This window comes from Oncorhynchus masou, chromosome 18, assembly GCF_036934945.1.
Source record: "Oncorhynchus masou masou isolate Uvic2021 chromosome 18, UVic_Omas_1.1, whole genome shotgun sequence".
Taxonomy (NCBI): domain Eukaryota; kingdom Metazoa; phylum Chordata; class Actinopteri; order Salmoniformes; family Salmonidae; genus Oncorhynchus; species Oncorhynchus masou.
Genome location: NC_088229.1, coordinates 10,776,610 through 10,797,448, shown reverse-complemented (window position 1 = coordinate 10,797,448; position 20,839 = coordinate 10,776,610). Strand labels below are relative to the sequence as shown.

The 20,839-nt window shown below is 48.6% G+C and overlaps 1 protein-coding gene across 2 annotated transcripts in view; it reads left to right on the top strand.

Moving 5' to 3' along the window:
* LOC135503925 (protein kinase C zeta type-like) overlaps nt 1–20,839 on the top strand; it is a 188,774-nt gene that overhangs the window by 109,413 nt on the left and 58,522 nt on the right. For both annotated transcript variants that reach the window (XM_064922114.1, XM_064922113.1), the window contains exons 7-8: nt 9,343–9,440; nt 11,396–11,482. In XM_064922114.1, the coding sequence (XP_064778186.1) occupies nt 9,343–9,440; nt 11,396–11,482 (185 nt within the window). The remainder of the gene's footprint in view (nt 1–9,342; nt 9,441–11,395; nt 11,483–20,839) is intronic.

The window sequence follows — 20,839 nt, the reverse complement described above, 5'->3', positions numbered from 1 at the left end:
ATATATCGACATAGCCTGAAAGGCACCTCAGCAAGGAAGAAGCCACTGCTCCAAAACCGCTATACAAAAGCCAGACTACGGCTGGCTGCAACTGCACATGTGGACAAAGATCGTACTTTTTGGAGAAATGTCCTCTGGTCTGATGAAACAAAAATAGAACATACACAAACAGTTGAGGTATCACAATCTCTCTCAATAATGTCAGGAATGGAGGAGGTCTTTATTCCAGTGATATTGCTAAGGTGAACACCGCCATGTTTAGTTTTGCCCAACCTAGGTCGAGGCACAGACACAGTCTCAATGGGGATAGTTGTGCTGACTACACTGACTGTGCTAGTGGCAGACTCCACTAAGCTGGCAGGCTGGCTAACAGCCTGCTGCCTGGCCTGCACCCTATTTTATTGTGGACCTAGGGGAGTTTGAGCCCTGTCTATGTTCGTAGATAAGATGAGAGCACCCCTCCAGCTAGGATGGAGTCCATCACTCCTCAACAGGCCAGGCTTGGTCCTGTTTGTGGGTGAGTCCCAGAAAGAGGGCCAATTATCTACAAATTCTATATTTTGGGAGGGGCAGAAAACAGTTTTCAACCAGCGATTGAGTTGTGAGACTCTTCTGTAGAGCTCATCACTCCCCCTAACTGGGAGAGGGTCAGAGACATCTATCTTACACTATACGGCCCGTTCAGTGATTTATATATCTGTCATTATAGAGCTCTCTTTATATCTCTCTCATTATAGAGCTATCTTTATATATCTGTCATTATAGAGCTCTCTTTATATCTCATTATAGAGCTCTCTTTATATATCTCTCATTATAGAGCTCTCTTTATATATCTCTCATTATAGAGCTCTCTTTATATATCTCTCATTATAGAGCTCTCTTTATATATCTCTCATTATAGAGCTCAAAATATATCTCTTTATAGAGCTCTGATATCTCTCATTATAGAGCTATTATTAAATTCTTTATAGAGCTCTCTTTATATAAAAAATAGTTGAATGAATGAAATATTATTATTAAATACTTTTTTCTTTATATAGTTGAATGTGCTGACAACAAAATCACACAAAAATGATCAATGGAAATCAAATTTATCAATCCATGGAGTTCTGGATTTGGAGTCACACTCAAAATTAAAGTGGAAAACCACACTACAGGCTGATCCAACTTTGATATAATGTCCTTAAAACAAGTCAAAATGAGGCTCAGTAGTGTGTGTGGCCTCCACGTGCCTGTATGATCTCCCTACAACGCATGGGCATGCTCCTGATGAGGTGGCGGATGGTCTCCTGAGGGATCTCCTCTGAGACCTGGACTAAAGCATCCGCCAACTCCTGGACAGTCTGTGGTGCAACGTGGCATTGGTGGATGGAGCGAGACATGATGTCCCAGATGTGCTCAACTGGATTCAGGTCTGGGGAACGGGCGGGCCAGTCCATAGCATCAATGCCTTTCTCTTGCAGGAACCTCTGACACACTCCAGCCACATGAGGTCTAGCATTGTCTTGCATTAAGAGGAACCCAGGGCCAACAGCACCAGCATATGGTCTCACAAGGGGTCTGAGGATCTCATCTCGGTACCTAATGGCAGTCAGGCTACCTCTGGCGAGCACATGGGGGGCTGTGCGGCCCCCCAAAGAAATGCCACCCCACACCCTGACTGACCCACCGTCAAACCGGTCATGCTGGAGGATGTTGCAGGCAGCAGAATGTTCTCCATGGCGTCTCCAGACTGTCACGTCTGTCACATGTGCTCAATGTGAACATGCTTTCATCTGTGAAGGGCAAAGGGCGCCAGTGGCGAATTTGCAAATCTTGGTGTTCTCTGGCAAATGCCAAACGTCCTGCACGGTGTTGGGCTGTAAGCACAACCCCCACCTGTGGACGTCAGGCCCTCATACCAGCCTCATGGAGTCTGTTTCTGACCGTTTGAGCAGAACATGCACATTTGTGGCCTGCTGGAGGTCATTTTGCAGGGCTCTGGCAGTGCTCCTCCTGCTCCTCCTTGCACAAAGGTGGAGGTAGCGGTCCTGCTGCTGGGTTGTTGCCCTCCTACGGCCTCCTCCACGTCTCCTGATGTACTAGCCTGTCTCCTGGTAGCGTCTCCATGCTCTGGACACTATGCTGACAGACACAGCGAACCTTCTTGCCACAGCTCGCATTGATGTGCCATCCTGGATGAGCTGCACTACCTGAGCCACTTGTGTGGGTTGTAGACTCCGTCTCATGCTCCCACTAGAGTGAAAGCACCGCCAGCATTCAAAAGTGACCAAAACATCAGCCAGGAAGCATAGGAACTGAGAAGTGGTCTGTGGTCACCACCTGCAGAACCACTCCTTTATTTGGGGTGTCTTGCTAATTGCCTAAAATTTCCACCTGTTGTCTATTCCATTTGCACAACAGCATGTGAAATTTATTGTCAATCAGTGTTGCTTCCTAAGTGGACAGTTTGATTTCACAGAAGTGTGATTGACTTGGAGTTACATTGTGTTGTTTCAGTGTTCCCTTTATTTTTTTGAGCAGTGTATTTCTCTCATTATAGGGCTCTCTTTACATATCTCTCATTATAGAGCTCTCTTCATATATCTGTCATTATAGAGCTCTCTTTATATATCTCTCATTATCGATCTTGATAATTTATCACATGCTTCGTAAACAACAGGTGTAGAATTATTAATTTATTTAGTAAAGTACTCTTCGAATGTGCAAACAGAAAACCACAACAGCAGAAAGAGTTCAAGTTCAATCAGCTCTTAAAAAACAGAACCACTCTTCCTTGACTACCATTGTCAATATAACAGCAAAGAGCCAGGCTTAGCCAAACAAAGCCCTGCCCAGATGTCAATTTCAGGGACGTCAGAAAGTTGTCAGAGGCAGACAGACGGGTATGTTTACACATTAACCTTTTACTGCAGTGTGCTAAATCAGCATCACACAGGGTGTTTCTTGGTAGTCTTAAACAAATCTACTTTGAAACAAAAGTATGCATCTCACACACTTGGTTCTGGGCTTAAAAAAGAAGACATCTGTACCATGTCAGATATAGAGTTGTAATGTATTACATTTAGAGTTTTTATCCCAATATTACACTTGATATACATCACAGAAGACTGAATATAACAAAACCATTTGACATAGGAACACCAGCTTTTCGGTGGTTTCTTTTAAATTATGTTTATTAGGAAAAATATGAATAACATTCCAACCATGAGGCCTCTAGAGGGCAATTTGGTCATTTGACTGCAGAGGGGTCACTGCTGGCCATATTTCGGGCCTGATGAGGAAAGGGAGGGTATTTTAGGAGACAGTCCCTGGCCCAGGTTCAGCCAAGACAGCAACTGGCCCATGTTCAGCCAAGACAGTCCCTGGCCCAGGTTCAGCCTAGACAGTCCCTGGCCCAGGTTCAGCCAAGACAGTCCCTGGCATGGGTTCAGTCTAGTCAGCACCACGGCTTGGCATCCTGTCTCTTTCAAGGCAGCCAAGGCCCAGCTTTAAGAAAGAAACATGGCCGCCCCCCAGCCAAAGCCAGACAGCTTGCTATCATAGATATAGAACCTAGAGGGTGCACCTCCAATCTTTCCATTAATCCATAGAGGTAGAAAGAGGGCATACTGCCGATCACCGATTGCCATTGATTGCTTCTGTGAGAACAAGGCCAGAACCACTGAGAGCTATCTCCATTTTAAAGTAGTGAAATATGTATATGTTCTTTGTGTATTTCTATGAGTTGATTGGCAGTTGGTTAACAACAGTGATAGAGATGGATAGATAGTGAAGAGACCAACCCACCCAAACACTAGACCCACCCGTCCATCCAAACACTAGACCCAGCCGCCCAAACAAACACTAGACCCAGCGGCCCATGCAAACACTAGACCCACCCACCAATTCAAACACTAGACCCAGCCGTCCATCCAAACACTAGACCCACCCACCCATTCAAACACTAGACCCAGCCGTCCATCCAAACACTAGACCCACCCACCCATTCAAACACTAGACCCACCCACCCACCCATCCAAACACTAGACCCACCCACCCATCCAAACACTAGATCCACCCACCCATCCAAACACTAGACCCACCCACCCATCCAAACACTAGATCCACCCACCCATCCAAACACTAGATCCACCCACCCATCCAAACACTAGACCCACCCACCCATCCAAACACTAGACCCACCCACCCATCCAAACACTAGACCCACCCACCCATCCAAACACTAGACCCACCCACCCATCCAAACACTAGACCCAGCCGCCCAAACAAACACTAGAACCAGCCGCTCAAACACTAGACCCAGCCGCCCAAACATTCACTAGACCCACCCACCCAAACACTAGACCCAGCCGCCCAAACAAACACTAGACCCACCCACCCAAACACTAGACCCAGCCGCCCAAACAAACACTAGACCCACCCACCAAAACACTAGACCCAGCCGCCCAAACAAACACTAGACCCACCCACCCAAACACTAGACCCACCCAACAAACACTAGACCCACCCACCCAAACACTAGACCCACCCACCCTAACAGTAGACCCAGCCACCCACCCAAACACTAGACCCACCCATCCAAACACTAGACACACCCACCCAAACACTAGACCCACCCACCCAAACACTAGACCCACCCACCCAAACACTAGACCCACCCACCCTAACAGTAGACCCAGCCACCCACCCAAACACTAGACCCACCCACCCAAACACTAGACACACCCACCCAAACACTAGACCCACCCACCCAAACACTAGACCCACCCTCCCAAACACTTGACCCACCCAAACACTAGACCCACCCACCCAAACACTAGACCCACCCACCCAAACACTAGACCCACCCACCCAAACACTAGACCCACCCACTTAAACACTAGACCCACCCACCCAAACACTAGACCCACCCACCCAAACACTAGACCCACCCACCCAAACACTAGACCCACCCACCCAAACAGTAGACCCACCCACCCAAACACTAGACCAACCCAAACACTAGACCAACCCAAACACTAGACCAAACCAAACACTAGACCCACCCACCCAAATATTAGACCCACCCACCCAAACACTAGACCCACCCACCCAAACACTAGACCCACCCACCCAAACACTAGACCCACCCGAACACTAGACCCACCTACCCAAACACTAGACCCACCCTCCCAAACACTTGACCCACCCAAACACTAGACCCACCCACCCAAACACTAGACCCACCCACCCATACACTCGACCCACCCACCCAAACACTAGACCCACCCAACCAAACACTAGACCCACCCAAACACTAGACCCACCCACCCAAACAGTAGACTCACCCACCCAAACACTAGACCAACCCAAACACTAGACCCACCCACACATTAGACTCACCCACCCAAACACTAGACCCACCCACCCAAACACTAGATCCACCCACCCAAACACTAGACCCACCCGAACACTAGACCCACCTACCCAAACACTAGACCCACCCACCCAAATACTAGACCCACCCAAACACTAGACCCACCCACCCAAACACTAGACCCACCCACCCAAACACTAGACCCACCCACCCAAACACTAGACCCACCCAAACACTAGACCCACCCACCCAAACACTAGACCCACCCACCCAAACACTAGACCCACCCACCCAAACACTAGACCCACCCACCCAAACACTAAACCCACCCACCCAAACAGTAGACCCAGCCACCCACCCAAACACTAGACCCACCCACCCAAACACTAGACCCACCCAAACACTAGACCCACCCACCCAAACACTAGACCCACCCACCCAAACACTAGACCAACCCAAACACTAGACCCACCCACACATTATACCCACCCACTCAAACACTAGACCCACCCACCCAAACACTAGACCCACCCACCCAAACACTAGACCCACCCACCCAAACACTAGACCCACCTAAGCACTAGACCCACCCACCCAAACACTAGACCCACCCTCCCAAACACTTGACCCACCCAAACACTAGACCCACCCACCCAAACACTAGACCCACCCACCCAAACACTAGACCCACCCGAACACTAGACCCACCTACCCAAACACTAGACCCACCCACCCAAATACTAGACCCACCCAAACACTAGACCCACCCACCCAAACACTAGACCCACCCACCCAAACACTAGACCCACCCACCCAAACACTAGACCCACCCAAACACCAGACCCACCCACCCAAACACTAGACCCACCCACCAAAACACTAGACCCACCCACACAAACACTGGACCCACCCACCCAAACACTAGACCCACCCACCCAAACACTATACCCACCCACCCACCCACCCAAACACTAGACCCACCCACCCAAACACTAGACCCACCCAAACACTAGACCCACCCACCCAAACACTAGACCCACCCACCCAAACACTAGACCCACCCACCCAAACACTAGACCCACCCAAACACTAGACCCACCCACCCAAACACTAGACCCACCCAAACACTAGACCCACCCACCCAAACACTAGACCCACCCAAACACTAGACCCACCCACCCAAACACTAGACCCACCCACCCAAACACTAGACCCACCCACCCAAACACTAGACCCACCCACCCAAACACTAGACCCACCCAAACACTAGACCCACCCACCCAAACACTAGACCCACCCACCCAAACACTAGACCCACCCAAACACCAGACCCACCCACCCAAACACTAGACCCACCCACCCAAACACTAGACCCACCCACCCAAACACTAGACCCACCCACCCAAACACTAGACCCACCCACCCAAACACTAGACCCACCCACCCAAACACTAGACCCACCCACCCAAACACTAGACCCACCCAAACACTAGACCCAACCCAAACACTAGACCCACCCACCCAAACACTAGACCCACCCGAACACTTTCAGAAGAGGAAGTATAAGGCCATGTCCTGGAAAAACAACAGATGTCTGTCTTCATCCGTGACTTCCTAGTTCAATCACAGCCAGGGCTCTGTAATCTGCTTACTCACTGTTGGAACTGGCCTGGGCTTGCAAATGAATTGCTCTCTGACCTCCACGGGACCCCATTGATTTTGTAGTCACTCTCACACAGATATCATATTAACATAAGTAATGGACAAATGTGTAGAATTGCTGAAATTATCTTTAAAACGGCAAAGATTTCTCTTCACCCCATTGCAAAAATGTGCAGAATTGCAGGAAATTAGCTGTAAAACTGCCAAAAGATGATCCATGACCCATGGTAAAATGTGTAGAATTGCAGGGAATTAACATTGTGTGGTCATCTAGGTGTTCATTGTGTGGTCATCTAGGTGTTCATTGTGTGGTCATCTAGGTGTTCATTGTGTGGTTGGAAAATTGTTTATGCAGTGTTTTAGTGTTTCCTATGTTTCTTTTTACTTCTTGATTCGCCAGAGGAAGAGAAAACAAAAGGTGCCTCTTTCTCTAACTAGTGTTTCTATTTGTGATTGGGCCCTTTCGTTTTCCTTTATTCCTACGTGTTAGATTGTAGTCCAGTAGTACTATCAAGTAACGACCGCAAATGAATGTCGTAGCATGTAGACCCTGAACCATTCCTTCATCTGTGCATTTTAGTTCCTTATTCATCCCATATTTTCAATGTATTTCTATGTTCCATTTATTGTGTTTTATGCCTTCTATTTTATTCATTGGAAAGTAGACAGTTGAAGTCGTAAGGTGAATTCACCAATTTGTAAGTCGCTCTGGATAAGAGCGTCTGCCAAATGACTTAAATGTAATGTAAATGTAAGTCATCAGTAGGGTAACTTCTACCTTAAATTGGATCCATGTTCTAGTCGATTTACTCAGTCTTTAAAAGATAGTATAAACTTAAGGGTTGATACAGTGTATTCAAACTGTTTCCCCTTTTCCACATTTTGTTACGTTACAGCCTTATTCTAAAATTGATTAAATAAATACACATTTCATCAATCTACAAACAATACCCATAATGACAAAGCAAAAACAGGTTTTTAGATATTTTTGCAAATGTATAAAAATAAAAGTAATGGATACCTTACTAACATAAGTATTCAGACCCTTTGCTATGAGATTCCAAATGGTTTCCACTGATTATCTGTGAGATGTTTCTACAACTTGATTGGAGTCCACCTGTGGTAAATTAAATGGATTGGACATGATTTGGAAAGACACACACCTGTCTATATAAGGTCCCGCACTGCATGTCAGAGCAAAAACCAAACCTTGAGGTCAAAGGAATTGTCCGTAGAGCTCAGAGACAGGATTGTGTTGAGGCACAGATCTGAGGAAGGATACAAAAAATGTCTGCTGTATTGAAGGTCCACAAGAACACAGTGGCCTCCATCATTCTTAAATGGAACAAGTTAAACGGTAGAACCACCAAGACTCTTCCTAGATCTGGCCGCCTGGCCAAAATTAGCAATCAGGGGAGAAGGGCCTTGGTCAGGGAGGTGACCAAGAACCCAATGGTCAATCTGACAGAGCTCCAGAGTTCCTCTGTGGAGATGGGAGAACCTTCCAGAAGGATAAACATCTCTGCAGAACTCCACCAGTCAGACCTTTATGGTAGAGTGGCTTCGGGACAAGTATCTGAATATCCTTGAGGGGCCCAGCTGGAGCCTGGACTAGAACCAGATGGAACATCTCCGAGACCTGAAAATAGCTGTGCAGCGACACTCCTTATCCAACCTGACAGAGCATGAGAGCATCTGCAGAGAAGAATAGAAGAAACTCCATAAATACAGGTGTGCCAAACTTGTAGCATCATACCCAAGCAGAATCGAGGTTGTAATCACTGGCAAAGTTGCTTCAACAAAGTACTGAGTCTGAATACTTGTGTAAATGTGATGTTTCTTATTTTTTTAAATAAATTTGCTACAATTTCTAAAAAACTGTTTTTGCTTTGTCATTGTGGGGTATTGTGTGTAGATTGAGGGGAAAAAACTATTGAATCCATTTTAGAATAAGGCTGTAATGTAACAAAATGTGGAAAGTCAAGGGGTCTGAATACTTTCCAAATGCACCGTACCAGGACAGTAGAAATCAATTAAGTAGAATATAGTGGCTTAGATCAAATGTTCTTGTATTGTACTGAGCAATGAGAAATTAAGAAAATGGCTACTTTGTGTTGTGTTGTTCCACTATTTCTTCCTCTGGGGAACTGAGTTGACAGCACAGAGACATGAAAGGCAGAGCAGGTAGTCTGTCTGCTATGACAGGATGCTGCTACTCTATGGATACAAACAATGGTTGCTAATGTGTTATCTTTTCATCTCTCTCTCTTTTGCTCCATCCTCTCTCTCGCTCTCTCTCCCTCTCACTCCTTCTCCAACAGGACATCGATTGGGTGCAGACAGAGAAGCATGTGTTTGAGCAGGCGTCTACCAATCCGTTTTTAGTGGGCCTTCACTCCTGCTTTCAGACAGAGAGCCGGTAAGAGGCAGACAGAGGCTGGTACCCTGGTACCCTGTTCCCTATTGAGTGCACTAGTTTAGACCAGAACCCTATGGGCCTTGGGACAAAAGTAGTGCACTATGTAGGAAATGGGGTGCCAAATGGGACGAAAAAAAAGAGACTCAGTATAGATTCCAACATGTTGCTTTTTACATTGAGTATGTGTTCTAAACAGAGGTGGGAAAAGTACTCAATAGTCAGACTGTAGTAAAAGTAAAGAGGCTTGAGTCGTTTACTATTAAGGTAAAAGTGAAAGTCACCCAGTAAAATACTACTTGAGTAAAAGTCTAAAAGTATTTGGTTTTAAATATACTTAAGTATCAAAAGTTAATGGAATTGCTAAAATGTACTTAAGTATAAAAAAATATTAATAATTTCAACTTCCTTATATTAAGCAAACCAGAGAGCACAATTGACATTTTTATTTACAGAGCCAGGTGCACACTCCAACACTCAGACATCATTTACAAACGAAGCATGTGTGTTTAGTGAATCCTCCAGGTCAGAGGCAGGTAGGGATGACCAAGGATGTTATCTTGATAAGTGCTGGAATTGGACAATTTTCCTGTCCTGCTAAGCATTCGAAAATGTAACCAGTACTTTTAGGTGTCAGGGAAAATGTATGGAGTAAAAATTAACTTATTGTCTTTAGGAATGTAGTGAAGTTAAAGTAAAAGATGGCAAAAATATAAATAGTAAAGTAAAGTAAAGTACAGATTTCCACAAAAACAACTTAAGTAGTACTTTAAAGTATTTTTTACTTAAGTACTTCACACCACTGGTTCTGAATGACATGCTGTGGTTAAATAAAAGGTACCGTTTCTCTGTAGCTGTACCACTGGTTCTGAATGACATGATGTGGTTAAATAAAAGGTACCGTTTCTCTGTAGCTGTCCCACTGGTTCTGAATGACATGCTGTGTGATGTGGTTTCTGTAGCTGTCCCACTGGTTCTGAATGACATGCTGTGTGATGTGGTTTCTGTAGCTGTCCCACTGGTTCTGAATGACATGCTGTGTGATGTGGTTTCTGTAGCTGTCCCACTGGTTCTGAATGACATGCTGTGTGATTTGGTTTCTGTAGCTGTCCCACTGGTTCTGAATGACATGCTGTGTGATTTGGTTTCTGTAGCTGTCCCACTGGTTCTGAATGACATGCTGTGCGATGTGGTTTCTGTAGCTGTCCCACTGGTTCTGAATGACATGCTGTGTGATGTGGTTTCTGTAGCTGTCCCACTGGTTCTGAATGACATGATGTGTGATGTGGTTAAATAAAAGGTACCGTTTCTCTGTAGCTGTCCCACTGGATCTGAATGACATGCTGTGGTTAAATTAAAGGTACCGTTTCTCTGTAGCTGTCCCACTGGTTCTGAATCACATGATGTGTGATGTGGTTTCTGTAGCTGTCCCACTGGTCTTGGAACTAGACAACTTAAGCGCTCACCATTAGACCTCTGTTCAGTAAGAAACTACAGAGCTGTGGCTTCTGGGAATAGTGATGCATTCAATAACAGACTTCTCATTGTAACTTAAGAAATGTACAGTTGTAGTCAATTACTGGTAGGCCATGAGAGAGTTTACCGTCAGACCATTAACCATGACCTGTAAAACCAAACAGAATGTTAAGAGGCATTGGGGAAGGTCATTTCACCCAGGCTTTTTTTACTGGGGGTTTTTAGAGCAAAAATGACTTTTGTGTAAAAAAAAAAAATCACCAATTTCAAGAAGACATTGATTGTTACAAAGAACCTAAGCTAAAAAAAATTATAATTGAATTGGCATCCATGCAGCCTCCCCTTGTACAATGACAATACTTGACTATTGTTTGGGAAAATGGCAATCTTGGTACAAGGACCACTTAGGATACATTCAACCTTCAGATACTCTCCCAAGACTGTTTCCAATATCTACTCCTTCCCTGTTCTCCTGATTATAGGTTATTTCTCGTGATCGAGTACGTCAACGGAGGGGATCTGATGTTTCATATGCAACGGCAACGGAAACTACCAGAAGAACATGCGAGGTAAACAAACAGACATTCTACTCCAGTACCTCCGGTACTTCAACAGCATACGGATAGAACCCGTCAATCAACCCTTAAACATGGCACTCTGCCGTTATCCCTACAAACGTATCCATTTGTTTTGAGGAGGACGAGGACCTATTAGAATCCCAACATGAAAGGCACACCGGTGAAGTGGATGAAGTTGGCTGTATCGCCATATATTCAAGTCCCAATCTCTGTCCGTAGCCACCGTCCTCTCTCTCCCTCTCTGTCCGTAGCCACCGTCCTCTCTCTCCCTCTCTGTCTCTCCCGTCCTCACTCTCCCTCTCTGTCCGTAGCCACCGTCCTCTCTCTCCCTCTCTGTCTCTCCCGTCCTCTCTCTCCCTCTCTGTCCGTAGCCACCGTCCTCTCTCTCCCTCTCTGTCTCTCCCGTCCTCTCTCTCCCTCTCTGTCCGTAGCCACCGTCCTCTCCCTCTCTGTCCGTCCACCGTCCTCTCTCTCCCTCTCTGTCTCTCCCGTCCTCTCTCTCCCTCTCTGTCTCTCCTGTCCTCTGTCCCCTCTCTGTCTCTCCCGTCCTCTCCTCCCTCTCTGTCTCTCACGTCCTCTCTCTCCCTCTCTGTCTCTCCCGTCCTCTCCTCCCTCTCTGTCCGTAGCCACCGTCCTCTCTCTCCCCATCTCTGTCTCTCCCGTCCTCTCTCTCCCTCTCTGTCCGTAGCCACCGTCCTCTCTCTCCCTCTCTGTCTCTCCCGTCCTCTCTCTCCCTCTCTGTCTCTCCCGTCCTCTCTCTCCCTCTCTGTCTCCCGTCCTCTCTTTCCCTCCCTGTCTCTCCCGTCCTCTCTCTCCCTCTCTGTCCGAAGCCACCGTCCTCTCTCTCCCTCTCTGGCCGAAGCCACCGTCCTCTCTCTCCCTCTCTGTCTCTCCCGTCCTCTCTCTCTCCCTCTCTGTCTCTCCCGTCCTCTCTCTCCCTCTCTGTCCGTAGCCACAGTCCTCTCTCTCCCTCTCTGTCTCTCCCGTCCTCTCTCTCCCTCTCTGTCTCTCCCGTCCTCTCTCTCCTTCTCTGTCTCTCCCACCGTCCTCTCTCTCCCTCTCTGTCTCTCCCGTCCTCCTCTCTCTCCCTCTCTGTCTCTCCCGTCCTCTCTCTCCCTGTCTCCCCGTCCTCTCTTTCCTCTCTGTCTCTCCGTCCTCTCTCTCCCTCTCTGTCCGAAGCCACCGTCCTCTCCCCCTCTCTGGCCTCCGTCCCTCTCTCTCCCTCTGTCTCTCCCGTCCTCTCTCTCTCCCTCTCTGTCTCTCCCGTCCTCTCTCTCCCTCTCTGTCCGTCTCACAGTCCTCTCTCTCCCTCTCTGTCTCTCCCGTCCTCTCTCTCCATCGCTGTCTCTCCCGTCCTCTCTCCCTCTGTCTCTCCCGTCCTCTCTCTCTCCATCGCTGTCTCTCCCGTCCTCTCTCTCCCTCTCTGTCTCTCCCGTCCTCTTTCTCCCTCACTGTCTCTCCCGTCCTCTCTTTCCCTCGCTGTCTCTCCCGTCCTCTCTCTCTCCATTGCTGTCTCTCCCGTCCTCTCTCTCCATCACTGTCTCTCATGTCCTCTCTCTCTCCATCTCTGTCTCTCCCGTCCTCTCTCTCTCCATCGCTGTCTCTCCCGTCCTCTCTCTCCATCGCTGTCTCTCCCGTCCTCTCTCTCCATCGCTGTCTCTCCCGTCCTCTCTCTCCCTCGCTGTCTCTCCCGTCCTCTCTCTCTCTCTCCATCGCTGTCTCTCCCGTCCTCTCTCTCCATCGCTGTCTCTCCCGTCCTCTCTCTCCATCGCTGTCTCTCCCATCCTCCCTCTACCTCACTGTCTCTCGCGTCCTCTCTCTCCCTCTCTGTCTCTGCCGTCCTCTCTCTCCCTAACTGTCTCTCCCGTCCTCTCTCTCCCTCGCTGTCTCTCCCATCCTCCCTCTCCCTCGCTGTCTCTCCATCACTGTCTCTCCCGTCCTCTTTCACTCGCTGTCTCTCACGTCCTCCCTCACTGTCTCTCCCGTCCTCCCTCACTGTCTCTCCTGTCCTCTCTCCCTCTCTGTCTCTCCCGTCCTCTCTCTCCCTAACTGTCTCTCCCATCCTCTCTCTCCCTAGCTGTCTCTCCCATCCTCCCTCTCCCTCGCTGTCTCTCCCGTCCTCCCTCTCCCTCACTGTCTCTCGCGTTCTCTCTCTCCCTCGGTGTCTCTCCCATCCTCCCTCTCCCGTCCTCTCTCTCCCCATCGCTGTCTCTCCCGTCCTCTCTCTCTCCATCGCTGTCTCTCCCGTCCTCTCTCTCCATCACTGTCTCTCCCGTCCTCTTTCCCTCGCTGTCTCTCCCGTCCTCCCTCACTGTCTCTCCCGTCCTCTCTCTCCCTCACTGTCTCTTCCGTCCTCTCACCCTCGCTGTCTCTCCCGTCCTCCCTCTCTGTCTCTCCCGTCCTCTCTCTCCCTAACTGTCGCTCCCACCCTCTCTCTCCATCGCTGTCTCTCCCGTCCTCCCTCACTGTCTCTACTGTCCTCTCTCTCCCTCTCTGTCTCTCCCGTCCTATCTCTCCCTCGCTGTCTCTCCCGTCCTCTCTCTCCCTCGTTGTCTCTCCCGTCCTCCCTCTCCATCGTTGTCTCTCCCGTCCTCTCTCTCCCTCACTCTCCCCCTCCTCTCTCTCTTCATCGCTGTCTCTCCTGTCTTCTCTCTCTCCCTCACTGTCTCCTCGTCCTCTCTTTCCCTCACTGTCTCTCCCATCCTCTCTCTCCATCGCTGTCTCTCCCGTCCTCTCTCTCCATCGCTGTCTCTCCCGTCCTCTCTCTCCCTCTCTGTCTCTCCCATCCTCTATCTCCATCGCTGAAACTCCCATCCTCTCTCTCCCTCTCTGTCTCTCCCGTCCTCTCTCTCCCCATCGCTGTCTCTCCCATCCTCTATCTCCCTCACTGTCTCTCCCGTCCTCTCTCTCTTCATCGCTGTCTCTCCTGTCTCTCTCTCCCTCACTGTCATTTCGTCCTCTCTCTCCCTCGCTGTCTCTCCCGTCCTCTCTCTCCCTCACTGTCTCTCCCGTCCTCTCACTCCATCGCTGTCTCTCCCGTCCTCTCTCCCCCCATCGCTGTCTCTCCCGTCCTCTCTCTCCATCGCTGTCTCTCCCGTCCTCTCTCTCCAACGCTGTCTCTCCCGTCCTCTCTCTCCCTCACTGTCTCTCCCGTCCTCTCTCTCCCTCACTGTCTCTCGTGTCCTCTCTCTCTCCATCGCTGTCTCTCACGTTGTCTCTCTCCCGTCCTCCTTCTCCCTCACTCTCTCTCTCGTCCTCTCTCTCCCTCGCTGTCTCTCCCATCCTCACTCTCCCGTCCTCTCTCTCCCCATCGCTTTCTCTCCCGTCCTCTCTCTCCCCATCGCTTTCTCTCCCGTCCTCTCTCTCCCCATCGCTTTCTCTCCCGTCCTCTCTCTCCCCATCGCTTTCTCTCCCGTCCTCTCTCTCTCCATCACTTTCTCTCCCGTCCTCTCTCTCTCCATCACTGTCTCTCCCGTCCTCTCTTCCTCGCTATCTCTCCCGTCCTCCCTCACTGTCTCTCCCGTCCTCACTCCCTCGCTGTCTCTCCCGTCCTCCCTCACTGTCTCTCCCGTCCTATCTCTCCCTCGCTGTCTCTCCCGTCCTCACTCCCTCGCTGTTTCTCCCGTCCTCCCTCACTGTCTCTCCTGTCCTCTCTCTCCCTCTCTGTTTCTCCCGTCCTATCTCTCCCTCACTGTCTCTCCCGTCCTCTCTCTCCCTCACTGTCTCTCCCGTCCTCACTCACTCTCGCTGTCTCTCCTGTCCTCTCTCTCCCTCTCTGTCTCTCCCGTCCTATCTCTCCCTCGCTGTCTCTCCCGTCCTCACTCCCTCGCTGTCTCTCCCGTCCTCCCTCACTGTCTCTCCTGTCCTCTCTCTCCCTCTCTATCTCTCCCGTCCTATCTCTCCCTCGCTGTCTCTCCCATCCTCTCTCTCCCTCACTGTCTCTCCCGTCCTCCCTCACTGTCTCTCGCGTCCTCTCTCCCTCGCTGTCTCTCCCGTCCTCCCTCACTGTCTCTCCGTTGTCTCTCTCCCTCACTGTCTCTCCCGTCCTCTCTCTCCCTCGCTGTCTCTCCCGTCCTCCCTCACTGTCTCTCGTGTCCTCTCTCTCCCTCTCTGTCTCTCCCGTCCTCTCTCTCCCTCGCTGTCTCTCCCATCCTCTCTCTCCCTCGCTGTCTCTCGTGTCCTCTCTCTCCCTTGCTTTCTCTCCCGTCCTCTATCCCTCGCTGTCTCTCCAGTCCTCCCTCACTGTCTCTTCCGTCCTCTCTCTCCCTCACTGTCTCTTCCGTCCTCTCTCTCCCTCGATGTCTCTCCCGTCCTCTCTCCCTCGCTGTCTCTCCCGTCCTCCCTCACTGTCTCTCAAATCAAACCAAATCAAATGTTATTTGTCACATACACATGGTTAGCAGATGTTAATGCAAGTGTAGCGAAATGCTTGTGCTTCTAGTTCCGACAATGCAGTAATAACCAACAAGTAATCTAACTAACAATTCCTAAACTACTGTCTTATACACAGTGTAAGGGGATAAAGAATATGTACATAAGAATATATGAATGCGTGATGGTACAGAGCAGCATAGGCAAGATACAGTAGATGGTATCGAGTACAGTATATACATATGAGATGAGTATGTAAACAAAGTGGCATAGTTAAAGTGGCTAATGATACATGTATTACATAAGGATGCAGTCGATGATATAGAGTACAGTATATACGTATGCATATGAGATGAATAATGTAGGGTAAGTAACATTATATAAGGTAGCATTGTTTAAAGTGGCTAGTGATATATTTACATCATTTCCCATCAATTCCCATTATTAAAGTGGCTGGAGTTGAGTCAGTGTCAGTGTGTTGGCAGCAGCCACTCAATGTTAGTGGTGGCTGTTTAACAGTCTGATGGCCTTGAGATAGAAGCTGTTTTTCAGTCTCTCGGTCCCAGCTTTGATGCACCTGTACTGACCTCGCCTTCTGGATGATAGCGGGGTGAACAGGCAGTGGCTCGGGTGGTTGATGTCCTTGATGATTTTTATGGCATACCTGTAACATCGGGTGGTGTAGGTGTCCTGGAGGGCAGGTAGTTTGCCCCCGGTGATGCGTTGTGCAGACCTCACTACCCTCTGGAGAGCCTTGCGGTTGAGGGCGGAGCAGTTGCCGTACCAGGCGGTGATACAGCCCGCCAGGATGCTCTCGATTGTGCATCTGTAGAAGTTTGTGAGTGCTTTTGGTGACAAGCCGATTTTCTCAGCCTCCTGAGGTTGAAGAGGCGCTGCTGCGCCTTCTTCACGATGCTGTCTGTGTATGCCGAGGAACTTAAAACTTACTACCCTCTCCACTACTGTTCCATCGATGTGGATAGGGGGGTGTTCCCTCTGCTGTTTCCTGAAGTCCACAATCATCTCCTTAGTTTTGTTGACGTTGAGTGTGAGGTTATTGTCCTGACACCACACTCCGAGGGTCATCACCTCCTCCCTGTAGGCCGTCTTGTCATTGTTGGTAATCAAGCCTACCACTGTTGTGTCGTCTGCAAACTTGATGATTGAGTTGGAGGCGTGCGTGGCCGCGCAGTCGTGGGTGAACAGGGAGTACAGGAGAGGGCTCAGAACGCACCCTTGTGGGGCCCCAGTGTTGAGGATCAGCGGGGTGGAGATGTTGTTGCCTACCCTCACCACCTGGGGGCGGCCCGTCAGGAAGTCCAGTACCCAGTTGCACAGGGCGGGTCGAGACCCAGGGTCTCGAGCTTGATGACGAGCTTGGAGGGTACTATGGTGTTAAATGCCGAGCTGTAGTCGATGAACAGCATTCTCACATAGGTATTCCTCTTGTCCAGATGGGTTAGGGCAGTGTGGTTGAGATTGCGTCGTCTGTGGACCTATTTGGGCGGTAAGCAAATTGGAGTTGGTCTAGGGTGTCAGGTAGGGTGGAGGTGATATGGTCCTTGACTAGTCTCTCAAAGCACTTCATGATGACGGAAGTGAGTGCTACGGGGCGGTAGTCGTTTAGCTCAGTTACCTTAGCTTTCTTGGGAACAGGAACAATGGTGGCCCTCTTGAAGCATGTGGGAACAGCAGACTGATATAGGGATTGATTGAATATGTCCGTAAACACACCGGCCAGCTGGTCTGCGCATGCTCTGAGGGCGCGGCTGGGGATGCCGTCTGGGCCTGCAGCCTTGCGAGGGTTAACACGTTTAAATGTCTTACTCACCTCGGCTGACATCCTGGTCCGTGACTGGGCTGGATTTCTTCCTGTAGTCCGTGATTGACTGTAGACCGTGCCACATGCCTCTTGTGTCTGAGCCGTTGAATTGAGATTCTACTTTATCTCTGTACTGACGCTTAGCTTGTTTGATAGCCTTGCGGAGGGAATAGCTGCACTGTTTGTATTCGGTCATGTTACCAGACACCTTGCCCTGATTAAAAGCAGTGGTTTGCGCTTTCAGTTTCACACGAATGCTGCCATCAATCCACGGTTTCTGGTTAGGGAATGTTTTAATCGTTGCTATGGGAACGACATCTTCAACGCACGTTCTAATGAACTCACACACCGAATCAGCGTATTCGTCAATGTTGTTATCTGACGCAATACGAAACATGTCACAGTCCACGTGATGGAAGCAGTCTTGGAGTGTGGAGTCAGCTTGGTCGGACCAGCGTTGGACAGACCTCAGCGTGGGAGCCTCTAGTTTTAGTTTCTGTCTGTAGGCAGGGATCAGCAAAATGGAGTCGTGGTCAGCTTTTCTGAAAGGGGAGGGGGGGCAGGGCCTTATATGCGTCGCGGAAGTTAGAGTAACAATGATCCAAGGTTTTTCCGCCCCTGGTTGCGCAATCGATATGCTGATAAAATTTAGGGAGTCTTGTTTTCAGATTAGCCTTGTTAAAATCCCCAGCTACAATGAATGCAGCCTCCGGATAAATGGTTTCCAGTTTGCAAAGAGTTAAATAAAGTTCGTTCAGAGCCATCGATGTGTCTGCTTGGGGGGGATATATACGGCTGTGATTATAATCGAAGAGAATTCTCTTGGTAGATAATGCGGTCTACATTTGATTGTGAGGAATTCTAAATCAGGTGAACAGAAGGATTTGAGTTCCTGTATGTTTCTTTCATCACACCATGTCTTGTTAGCCATAAGGCATATGCCCCCACCCCTCTTCTTACCAGAAAGGTGTTTGTTTCTGTCGGCGCGATGCGTGGAGAAACCCGTTGGCTGCACCGCTTCGGATAGCGTCCTCCCTCACTGTCTCTCCCGTCCTCTCTCTCTCTCGCTGTCTCTCCCGTCCTCTCTCTCGCTGTCTCTCCCGTATTGCACAAAGTGAGGTACAAGGAGAGGCCGAGCAACTTCTTGAAATAGCCTCGTTGAAGCTGTACGATGACACGCAGGCAAGCAGCCCTCTTAATTGGGCTTGTTTGCTTCGTATAGAGAGTGCTGTTCAAGGAGAGTGACGAACTGGCCTGGAACAGAAACACCATTCTGATTGGTAGATTGTTACTATTTTGAGGTGGCTGGGGCAAAACCACTTTGATTGACTTTACTATATCTCTCCTGTGCTGTTCTTATTTTTCTTCCGGAGAAAGCTATTCCCCATTTGACAGTCTGTTAGTGTTTCCGTGGAAGGGCAAGTCGAACCAAATTCTCCTGACGTGCTCTTTTGAAGAAAGAAAATCATCATTACATCGGCAAAACATAATTAGCGCTCATAATTCATTGTGCCTGTCTACGTAGTTTCTCTGAGTGCGCTGGTGATATACTTGGATCAAAGGCAGGATGATTTAGAGAGGCAAGGGCCCCCACTGGCACTCCATCTGTATGCAGTGGGCCCCGGCCCCGTCCATGCACAGCGCCATGGTTATCACCGATAATGATGGTACATATTCATGAGGCGTGCTCTGAGAGGTCCCTGGGTTGGTTCCCCTGAGGGGGACGGTGGGGGTGGTGAGGTTGGTGGTTGTGGAGCTGACAGGATGAAGTGCACAACACCGCTCAGTGAGGCACTGCTCTCTCTCTCTCAATTCAATTCAATTCAATTCAAGGGCTTTATTGGCATGGCAAACATGTGTTAACATTGCCAAAGCAAGTAAGGTAGATAATATATAAAGTGAAATAAACAATACAAATTAACAGTAGACATCACACATACAGAAGTTTCAAAACAATAAAGACATTACAAATGTCATATTATATATATATATATATATATATATATATATATATATATATATATATATATATATATATATATATATATATATATATATATATACCGTGTTTTAACAATGTACAAATGGTAAAGGACACAAGATAAAATAAATAAGCATAGATATGGGTTGTATTTACAATGGTGCGTGTTCTTCACTGGTTGCCCTTTTCTCGTGGCAACAGGTCACAAATCTTGCTGCTCTGATGGCACACTGCGGAATTTCACCCAGTAGATATGGGAGTTTTTCAAAATTGGATTTGTTTTCGAATTCTTTGTGGATCTGTGTAATCTGAGGGAAATATGTCTCTCTATTATGGTCATACATTGGGCAGGAGGTTAGGAAGTGCAGCTCAGTTTCCACCTCATTTTGTGGGCAGTGAGCACATAGCCTGTCTTCTCTTGAGAGCCATGTCTGCCTACGGTGGCCTTTCTCAATAGCAAGGCTATGCTCGCTGAGTCTGTACATAGTCAAAGCTTTCCTTAATTTTGGGTCAGTCACAGTGGTCAGGTATTCTGCCGCTGTGTACTCTCTGTTTAGGGCCAAATAGCATTCTAGTTTGCTCTATTTTTTGTTAATTCTTTCCAATGTGTCAAGTAATTATCTTTTTGTTTTCTCATGATTTGATTGGGTCTAATTGTGCTGCTGTCCTGGGGCTCTGTAGGGTGTGTTTGTGTTTGTGAACAGAGCCCCAGGACCAGCTTGCTTAGGGGACTCTTCTCCAGGTTCATCTCTCTGTAGGTAATCTGTTGGGAATCGCTTCTTTTTAGGTGGTTATAGAATTTAACGGCTCTTTTCTGGATTTTGATAATTAGTGGGTATCGGCCTAATTCTGCTCTGCATGCATTATTCGGTGTTCTACATTGTACACGGAGGATATTTTTGCAGAATTCTGCGTGCAGAGTCTCAATTTGGTGTTTGTACCATTTTGAGAAGTTTTGGTTAGTGAGCGGACCCCAGACCTCACATACCTTAAGGGAACATTTCCACATTTTCTGTATGGTTAGTGAAAAAGTCCATATTGCAAATGTACCGTCCCTTAATAGACGTCCGAAAACATTTTTTAAATTCGGGGACGGCGTCGGGCCGAGCGGCAGGGCCAGACCTAAAGGGAAGTAATCAAATGAACTTTGTCGGACATTCGGTTTTCGTTTTAT